The sequence below is a fragment of the Pseudorasbora parva genome, chromosome 24, assembly GCF_024679245.1.
Source record: "Pseudorasbora parva isolate DD20220531a chromosome 24, ASM2467924v1, whole genome shotgun sequence".
In the NCBI taxonomy this organism is placed as follows: domain Eukaryota; kingdom Metazoa; phylum Chordata; class Actinopteri; order Cypriniformes; family Gobionidae; genus Pseudorasbora; species Pseudorasbora parva.
Window position 1 is genome coordinate 5322711 of NC_090195.1, and position 9610 is coordinate 5332320.

Below are 9610 nucleotides of genomic sequence, written 5' to 3' on the forward strand. Positions count from 1 at the left end.
AAAAACTTTAAAAACTAAATTTCCCATGATTCATTAGGGCAGGAACTCACACTGACAGCCAATCAGCAGTCAGTAATCCAGCACATGGCCGTCTAGGTCAACTGGACAGGAGTTCGCTCTCCTGAGCAAAACATTAGTGTTTTATATGGTCATTATGACGAAGGCTGATATCAGACAGTTGTCTTCTGCAGTATTATTGCGCTTTTAGCATTCTCAGCACCCTAATCGGCAGAATATACTAGAGGTAGGTTTTGCTGAGGTGTTCTGTTGTTACTGTGTGTTGTTCCGGATCAGCTGTGTTGTTTTAGCATGAATCTGGAATATATTCAACGACATATAAGAGCTCAGCATTTTTGCATTTAAGCATGTCTTTTGGTGCTTTAAATTAATAAATGTTTCAGTAAATTAGTTATTGACATATGTATGCATATTTAAGTGTATGAAATGTCTCTTTTAATTTGACATATTAGTCATTTTTTTAATTACATTTTATCAAACGTTCCAAGACTAAGAGCAATATTTATATTCTATTCTAATTATTAATTTTTTACCACGTTTTATTGATTTAATTTAATCAAAATTGCATGATGAGCTATAGATTCTATTTTATTCTATTTAATTTTGTACAAATTTATTTTATATAGCGCATTTCAATTGTACAATAATACATAGACAATGAGCAGTTGTAGGTGAAAACAAAAGACGATGAGCGACGACATTACATAGACAAAACTATAACTACATGCAAAGTGAGTATTTAAGATATACTTTTTCATAAGTATCTACAAAGCCTACTCTTATACTGCATAAAGTCATCCATGATCATTGTGTGAAATGTGTTATATCTGTATTATATCTTTCAGCATCTCAGAGAAAAAAAGTCGCCACCAACTGTCAATCATGTCCATGTTCAGCACCGGTATCCTGGTACTTACGTCTCCGTTACACGTTCTTCCTCTCCGCATAGCGCCTGTACTCACGTCTGCCGCCCAGGTGGTTGAGCGCACGCTTTACGTCCATCTCCACCCTGGCCTGAACCTGGGCACAGGTGGGCAGGCGCGGCCTGTCTACATCCCACCCGTGGTGGATCTATGCGCTCTCATCTCCCGCCTTTACAGCAACGCAGCAGACATTTGTGCTCACCTTGACGTCAGGGTGCTGCTCACTAATGTCCGTGGCCAACCAGCAGCATCAAGTGGAACCAACGGACCATTTCCCATCCCGCAGACGCTGTCCCACTCGCCTGAAGTAGTGCTGACAGACTTCCCCGTCCAAGATTCAGGCCAGTCCTCGCTTGTCACCCAATGCTTGCAGAAGTACGCAGGTCACTGCTACGTCTGCACCCCGAGTCTCTCATCTGTGCTTCTGTACCCGCGACTAAAAGAGGTTAGCGGCGAGGAAGAGGATGATAGAGGAGGAAGAGGTGAACAGTTAAAACTCTTAGAGACGTTCAGTGATGTGGTTGTTGGCGGCACGTTTGACCGTCTTCACGGCGCCCACAAGACCCTGCTGAATATTTCCTGTCTGCTGGCCAATAGACGTTTTGTCATTGGTGTGTGTGACCAGGAACTTCTAAAAAGTAAGTAGAGACCCTCTAGAAATCTTTACAAGTTTGTTGGATGAATGACTACACTCTTAAAAATAAAAGTTCTTTATTGGCATTGATGGTTCCATGAAGAACCTTTAACATTCAGAGAACCTTTCCATTTCACTAAATGTTCTTTATAGTGGAAAAAGGTTCTTTAGATTATTAAAATGTTGTTCGCACTACAGAAAAAAAGGTTGTTTTAAAAACTCTTCACTGAGAGTTCTTTTGTGGGAGCCAAAAATTTTTCTTTAAGGCATTGCTATGAAAAACCCTTTTTGGAACCTTAATTTTTTTGTCTTTTAGTATGAATATGTTATCCTTATTGTTATCTACACTGTAAAAAAATGTTGTTTTTTGTTGGTTTAACTTAAAAAAGTAAGTAATCTTGTTGCCTTAAAATTTTGAGTTTATTGAAATTTAAAAATTGAGTTGATACAATGAAGGAAATTTGTTTAATAAATAGAAACTCAAAATATTATTGTATATGAACCACATAAAAAAATTGATAAATCATGAAAATAGCACAATTTGGCATGTTTCACTGCGTCATCAGAAATAAAACGCACACAATTACCCAATATGCTTACAAAATATTTTAATAATATTTTAATAAAGGTTGTCGAATCTCAAAAAATGTTCATTGTATTAACTCAAAATTTTAATTTCAATGAACTCAAAATTTTAAGGCAACCAGGTAATTTTTTTTCTAAATATTTTTTTACAGTGTATAAGCTAGTCTGCTTCAAAACAATGCTCCGCCAATATGGCTCAATGATTTTGACGGCAACACTCTGCACCTCAGCTTCTCTTCAGAATTTCTGCCCAATCAAATGCTCTAGAATATGAAGCTCCGCCCCCTACACTACAAACAGATGCTGAAAATGTGGCTAAAATCAGTCACTTGTTCATGCTATTTTTTTACATAGTGAATGGCACATAATGCACTATATAGAGGATAGGGAATGATTCAGACAGTGTAGATATGCTTTCCATTGGGCAAATGAAGTCTGGTTTTACATTAGTTTTTTTTTGTTCGTTTTTTTATTTATTTACAGGGACAGTGCATATCAATGAACATTTCTGTCAGTATGCCAGAGTTAGCCAAAAGGCTATTTTTCACCTGCAGTCCCTGCAGTGTCACCCGAACCACCACAGCTCTGGTCCAGAGACACGATAGCACAGAGCGGATCATATGAGCGAGTCGACACAGACCAGAAAACGTATCGGACCCATTTGAATTCTGCACAGAATTCTGTATTTTAAAGCGCTATGATTAGGGGGGAAAACGTTAGAGATTAGAAGGAAACTGTGGCTTTAACGAACTCAACGGCTCTGGCCGAGCTGTGATATAAATGAAACACTATTGGCTATTTAAAAAAATGGGAGGAGCTGTTTGATATGTCCCGGCCTGTCTTCCTGTTTCAATGGAAATTACATCAACACATTGAGTATTGCTGCTTGTTTCAAGACACTTTATTTAGGCACTAAATTAACTAAATTGATGAACTTTACACAGTTATTGAATCAACCCTGAATTGACTTGAGCTGAATAATGACACTATTGTCTTTTTAGAGCCTCTTTACAGCAAAATGTGTTGGTTTGATGGTTTGCATTGATTCTGTATTTTTCCTGTTCATCACTGTGAAGCTACTTTGAAGCCAAGCCCAAAATGGCTAAACAGTAAGCTTTTAATTGTCATAACCACACATTATTTGTATAATGTGAAATGCACTACTTAAAGGGATACTTCACTGCCTTTTCATATTAAACTATGTTATTCCCTTAACTTAAACGAGTTGATACAGACCTCTCTCGTCTCAGTGCGTGCACTTAATCTCTCTGACAATACAGTAAAAAGTCTCCCTATTGACAGAAATGAGAGAGTGAGGGGGAGGTGTGAGGAAAGATGTTTCGGCCGGGACTTTTTACTGCGCCGAGCCGAAGTTCTCTCAGAAGTGCTATTCCGCCATACATTATAGTTCACCTTTTTAATCTGATTAGAGAAGTACCACGTTTTATTTTGTCACCATACTTGATCGTTCAACTATTCGTGTAACTGTATTTAAATAGGGAAAAGATGGAGGTGTTTGGTCGCTTTTAACTTGATCTCTGTTTGGTACCATAGTGAATGAACTGGGCTTAGTGGGCTAAGCTAAATGCTATCAGATCGTCACCGCGCGTCAGAGCGATTAAGTGCACGCACTGAGATGAGAGAGGTATGTATCAACTCGTTTTAGTTAAGGGAATAACATAGTTTAATATGAAAAAGCGGTGAAGTAACCCTTTAAAAAAACCATTGCTGTCTCAGAAATACATCAAATGAAGTTTTTGGCAGAATAAGGTTTAAAGGCTAACTCTGTGCTAAGTTACTTTATCTACAGTATTTGTACAATTCTTGCTAATTTTCTGACCAGTAATTAAAAAGGTTAAGACTATTAAAAGATCACTCAATATTTTGGCTTTTTTTGCCCAGGAGTGTGAATGACTAATGTGTGATTTAACTAGAGTTAGAGACGTTTGCCACCATTGTTATCAACTGATAAACCACTTGCAACTGTGACAATTTAAACCACAAAAAAACGTCAAATCTCATATATTTATACTTAAATGTGTCTTATGTGTAGATAAGGTCTTGAAGGAGTTGATAGAGCCATACAATCGGCGTGTGCAGAAGCTCCAGGACTTTCTGAACGACGTCAAACCGTCGCTCAAGTATGAAATCGTTCCTCTCTCGGACCCCTTCGGCCCCTCTATAAGTGACCCTGAGCTGCAGTGCATTGTGGTCAGCGAGGAGACGAGGAAAGGGGGGGAAGCTGTCAACAGGAAGCGTGTGGAAAATGTGAGAAAGTTGGTTGTTTCTAGTGGCCATAAAAAAAATATTTTGTTGTTACACCAGAAATGCATACATTTTTTTACACATAAAATATATATGAATGTCATTATTTTATTATTTTTAATAAATGGATAACAAATATACACTATGGTTCAAAAGTTTGGGGTTGTTTAGACTGAATAATACTTTAAAATGAGGATGCATTAAACTAATCAAAATTGACAGTAAAATGATTGATAATGTTACAAAAGTTTACTATTTCAAATTAATGCTGTTTTTCGCAATATATAATAATCAGAAATGTTTCGGCAAATCATCATCATAGAATGATTTCTGAAGGATCATGTGACACTGAAGACTGGAGTAATGATGCTGAAAATACAGCTTTGATCACAGGAATAAATGACATTTTAAAATATATTCAAATAGAAAACAGTTCATCTAAATTGTTTTAATATTTCACAATTTTGCAGTATTTTTGATCAAATAAATGCAGCCTATTTGAGCAGAAGAGACATCTTTAAAAACATTTTAAAAATCTTACTGACCCCAAACTTTTGTACAATAGTGTATTATATAAAATTAAGGATTTTTGTTTATACATTATAATGCTGATAAATAAAAGTCTAGTGTGCACTCAAATGTTTAATCCTCAGTAAGTCATAAACAAGACGTCTTTGACCTTTGAACTGAATGAAATCAGTGTGGTTGTTTCTATGTTGACCACAGTGCATTTGGACTTTGCTGTTGTCCACTTGTCGCCAGTTTTTGGTCATTTATTTGTTTCTAGTGTGAGATTAAGTGATGGTTTCTGCGCAGGGATTGGCTGAACTGGTTTTGTCCGAGATCCAGCTGTTGAAAGACGCCCATCACGCTGACATCGAGGAGGAGAAGATCAGTTCTTCCAGTCTGAGAACACGATTGCTGGGAACGCTGCTCAAACCTCCATCTGTATGAACATCCCGCTCACTCATTAATACTTCATTCATTCATTTTCACTAGAACTAAAATTCCACCATCACATAATGCACTTTATCTGTATTATCATTCATTAGTCAATAACTGTCCTATTTATGCATCCATTGAAACATACATATTTTGCCAATAGCATGTGGTTCTTGTGCATGATAGTGTGTTCTTCATCAGGATGAATGCTTACACAGGAGACCTGTGGTGGTGGTTTTGTGTCCCTGGGATGGGTTGTCAGTGCAGGATTATGGACAAAAGGTTTATTAAGCAAAAATTGACAGACCTTATTCTGTCTCCTCTTTAGCACTGGTACTCCAGACATTAATTTAAAGAGTCATGGGAGTGTGACTGCTTGAGGAATTTAATGAAGGATATTCAGTCTAAGCATGTTGATCATGTGATGACTGGTTTGGCTCAGCTGCTGCTGCTTTTTCTTTTGCCTTTCCTTTTAATCCTTTTAAGTATATTCTGCCTTGAGATTATATATTTATTCATATTCTGTAAAGTTCAAAGATTTTGGGGTAGGGAGATTTTAAAATATTATCTTCTTATGTTTACTGCATTTATTTGATAAAAAAGGTAAAACTATTATTAACTACTATTAAAATTTCGAATAACTTTTTTGTTTTTTATTTATTCCTGTGATCAAAGCTGTATTTTCAGCATCATTACTCCAGTCTTCAGTGTCACATGATCCTTCAGAAATCACTCTAAAATCATGTTAGCAAACATGATTCATGCTAAAACATGTTAGCAACTTGCTAAATCATGTTAACGATGTAAAACATGGTAGCAACATGCTAGTTCATGAAACAGCACGTTACAACATGTTAACAAAAATGGCATTTCATGCTAGCAGCGAGTTAAAACATGTTGGCAACATGCAGATTCATGTTAAAAATGTTAAATCGTGCTAGTAACATTGTGTTAATTCATGCTAGCATGTTAAAACATGTTATCAGAATACTAATGTATCCTAACACAGGGCTAAACATGTTAGCATCCTGCTGGTTCATGTTAAATCATGTTTAAACATGCTAGCAATGTGGTGAAGCATGCTAGAAACGTGTGTTCCCTTGCTGTCCTAAACTTCAATCTCTACAATTCAGTTCAGACTCCCATTTATTTTTTATTTTATAAGGCCTTTCAAGCCATCTCTAAAGTTTGTTTACTCATCTAGTTTGAATTTTAAATGTCTTTACTACTACTTTTGATCCATTTAATGCATCTTTGCTGAATAAAAGTATTAATTTCTTTAAGAAACTTTCCAACGATAGTGTACATTTACATATGCTTTTTGTTATTTGACTATATCAGCAAATATTAATGTAACCATTTATAAGATTAAATATTATAAATATAAAAAATGGGTTCCTTCAGATAAATAAAGTGTAGACCTATATTAATAATTATTTATTTTTTGTCATGTGAACAAAATTTTAAATAAACCATAAAATAAAATATGGTCATTTAATCATATGTGATGTGATATTTTAGCATTCATCTTAGTGTTAACATTTTAACTTTTGGTCTAGTTTTAAAGAAGATTAAAGTTTATTACTTTGATTTTGTCCATAGTTCTTATAGATCATGGTTTGATTTCCTGCTCTTCTGTTTCTAGCCACAGCCGAATCTGTCTCTGGAGCCGTATGTGATTGGTCTGACAGGCGGCAGCGGGTCGGGCAAGAGCTCAATAGCACACAGACTGGAGGCTCTCGGCGCCGTGGGGATCGACTGCGATCAGCTCGGTCATGAGGCTTACCGGCCGGGAACATCCGCCTACCAGAAGGTCGTCCAGGAGTTCGGCCCAGGTATGGAGAGGAGACTTAGTCTGGCTATCATCAATATAAGATTGAACATTGGTCTGGGGAGTCTGCTCTGTAATTTCTACTGCACAAGAGGTGTGATCAACGGGCATTATTCAAATGACTCTGTATGCAAATGGTTAGTCCTTCAACCAATTAGACCACAAGAGGCGTGATCAACGGGCAACTTTCCATCGCTTCTCTATCCGTCATGATGTTAAAACTGCCAATAGTGTTTCCAGGTGGATAAGCCAGTCTGTGATTGGTTCCCGCAAAAGTTTAACAGAAGCAGTAGAAATGAATGTACAGGTTTCCAGACTGAGTTGCATGGCGAAATCAAATCGCCGGCAGATCAGGGTGGGTTTAGCCAGTCTAGAAGAGCCTGTGAAATTGCCTACAATAAATGATTTAATTTCACTCATAATAAATGACTGGAAGTTCATTGTACTCATTGAAAAAAGGTAACGTGAACTCAACTGATTGAGCTGAAGTTGAAGTAGATATCAAGTTCCCAGCATGCTTTGCGTCAGACTGTATAAGGAAAATAACATTATATGAGTAAGTCATAGCAACAAGCATTGTTTTTCCATTACATTAACTCGTTGGAATAATTTAACCAATTTCAAATTCATTTTGTATTTAACTTTAAAACAAGTATTTTACTTTAAAACAAAGGAGTTGAAATTACTTGTACAGCCAATTTGATTATACTTAAAATTTAAGACTGCATCTTTTAAGTCGACTCTTAAGACAGTTTTTAAGTTGAATTATAGGGAATGTTTATACAGTGAAATGTTGGAGCTAATAGGATGTTTATGCAATCAATGCATGAGTTTGGTCTGTATTTTTTTGCGTAGTACAAACTCTAAATTTAAAGTTCTACTCATTTAACTGGAAACAATTGACTTATGCCAACATATTTAGGTTTACAGTGTATTGAATCAATTTGTACTGGGCTTCTGCCGATTTTCCCCACAGAAAAAGTGGGAAAAAAACAGTTTGTTTGTCTTTGCCATCAGATATTCTTAATGAGGATAAGACCATCAACAGACGAGTACTAGGTGGAAAAGTCTTTGGTAACCAGGTAATTTAACTCTGCTGATGAATATAATTAAATTCAGAACACACAGTTTTCCTCCTGTTCATAGTGTGTGTGTGTTTCTGTGCGTGTTTTCCAGGAGCGTCTGAAAGCTCTGACAGATATTGTGTGGCCTGAGATTGCTCTGCTGGTGAAGAAAAGAATAGAACAAGCAAAAGAACAGGGTGAAGCATTTTCTCTCTCATCCACTTCATTCTCAGTCTGTTGCATGTTTTAAATCATACACCTTTTCTGAGTATGTGAGATTAATTCTGTCTTCCTGGTTCTAGGTAAGCATGTTTGCGTGGTGGACGCGGCTGTGTTGCTCGAGGCGGGATGGACATATTTGGTGCATGAGGTTTGGGTGGCCACCATCCCAGAGGAAGAGGTACCAAACTTTTAATATAGACACAGTTTTTTTGGGGATATTGGTGTTCAAACTGTAGATTAGGGTTCATTCTCACTATTAACTACGACTTTTGCCTTAATAAACTCTGACCCCACTGATCATGGGACTTGTACAGATTATCCTGGACATTTGTAAAGGGAACAAGTTTCACTAAATTACAGTTTTCACTAAAGATCACAAACTTCTCACTGTATGTTTATATGTAGATATATACACATAGCAGATATAGTCTGCCAAGACCAAATACATTGTCATATCAAAACTATTTAGAGAGTTGTCATGATTGAAATAACAGGGATATGTTAACACTTGCCGTCTCAGGCAGTGAAGCGTATAGTCCAGCGTGACGGTGTGAAAGAGGAAGATGCCTGGAGGAGACTGAAGAGTCAGTGGCCGAATGCAAAGCTAATAGAGAATGCTAACGTGGTGCTGTGCACACTGTGGGAGCCTGACGTTACTCAGAGACAGGTACGTCAAAGTCAACCGATGTGCTTTAACAACCTCAAAACATGCAGCTAATGTCAATAATGCATGTGTGTCTTCCCAGGTACTGAAAGCCTGGAATCTTTTACAGCATCGGATTCAGAAGAGGCAAGAAACAACCAGATCGTCACTCTGAGTGCTATGTAAAAGCATAACCAGAGCTCATGTTCAGAATTTAGTAAAAATTTTAGTGATTTTCTTAGTTGATCATTTCAGAAGCATAAACCAGTTTTTTTTTTTATCATTTATCATTTGTTGCATTAAAAGCCTGCATCCCTCATAAGCAAATGAGCCAGTATCAGTTATAGCTCCTCATGTGAAATAGTTTTGACAGGAAATACCATGAGCCCTTTTAATATACTTGCAATAGAACATTTACCATTTATTCTTGTGCCTATTGTCAGAAATATTTGGCATCACCGGTGTCATTTTCAGTGAAAAAGG

At 36.9% G+C, this 9610-nt stretch overlaps 1 protein-coding gene across 2 annotated transcripts; it reads left to right on the forward strand.

Annotated features, from left to right (window-relative positions):
- Positions 1-62: 62 nt before the first annotated feature.
- coasy (CoA synthase) lies at positions 63-9403 on the forward strand. Of its 2 annotated transcripts, XM_067435262.1 has the most exons (11): positions 63-244; positions 645-749; positions 864-1579; positions 4214-4428; positions 5242-5373; positions 7013-7202; positions 8216-8280; positions 8375-8459; positions 8565-8662; positions 9005-9151; positions 9231-9403. In XM_067435262.1, the coding sequence occupies exons 3-11, from the start codon at positions 901-903 to the stop codon at positions 9300-9302; spliced, it is 1683 nt and encodes a 560-aa protein (XP_067291363.1). In that variant the 5' UTR covers positions 63-244; positions 645-749; positions 864-900; the 3' UTR covers positions 9303-9403. The 2 variants fall into 2 exon arrangements, with proteins under 2 accessions (XP_067291363.1, XP_067291362.1); XM_067435261.1 differs by lacking the exon at positions 645-749.
- The last annotated feature ends 207 nt before the right edge of the window (positions 9404-9610 follow it).

Excerpts from the sequence above, each read along its gene's own strand:
- coasy (XM_067435262.1), top strand. The coding sequence starts at position 901 with ATGTCCATGTTCAGCACCGGTATCCTGGTACTTACGTCTCCGTTACAC. Across the intron at positions 1,580-4,213 it reads TGACCAGGAACTTCTAAAAA|ATAAGGTCTTGAAGGAGTTG; the intron begins GTAAGTAGAGAC and ends TCTTATGTGTAG. Across the intron at positions 9,152-9,230 it reads CTGACGTTACTCAGAGACAG|GTACTGAAAGCCTGGAATCT; the intron begins GTACGTCAAAGT and ends GTGTCTTCCCAG.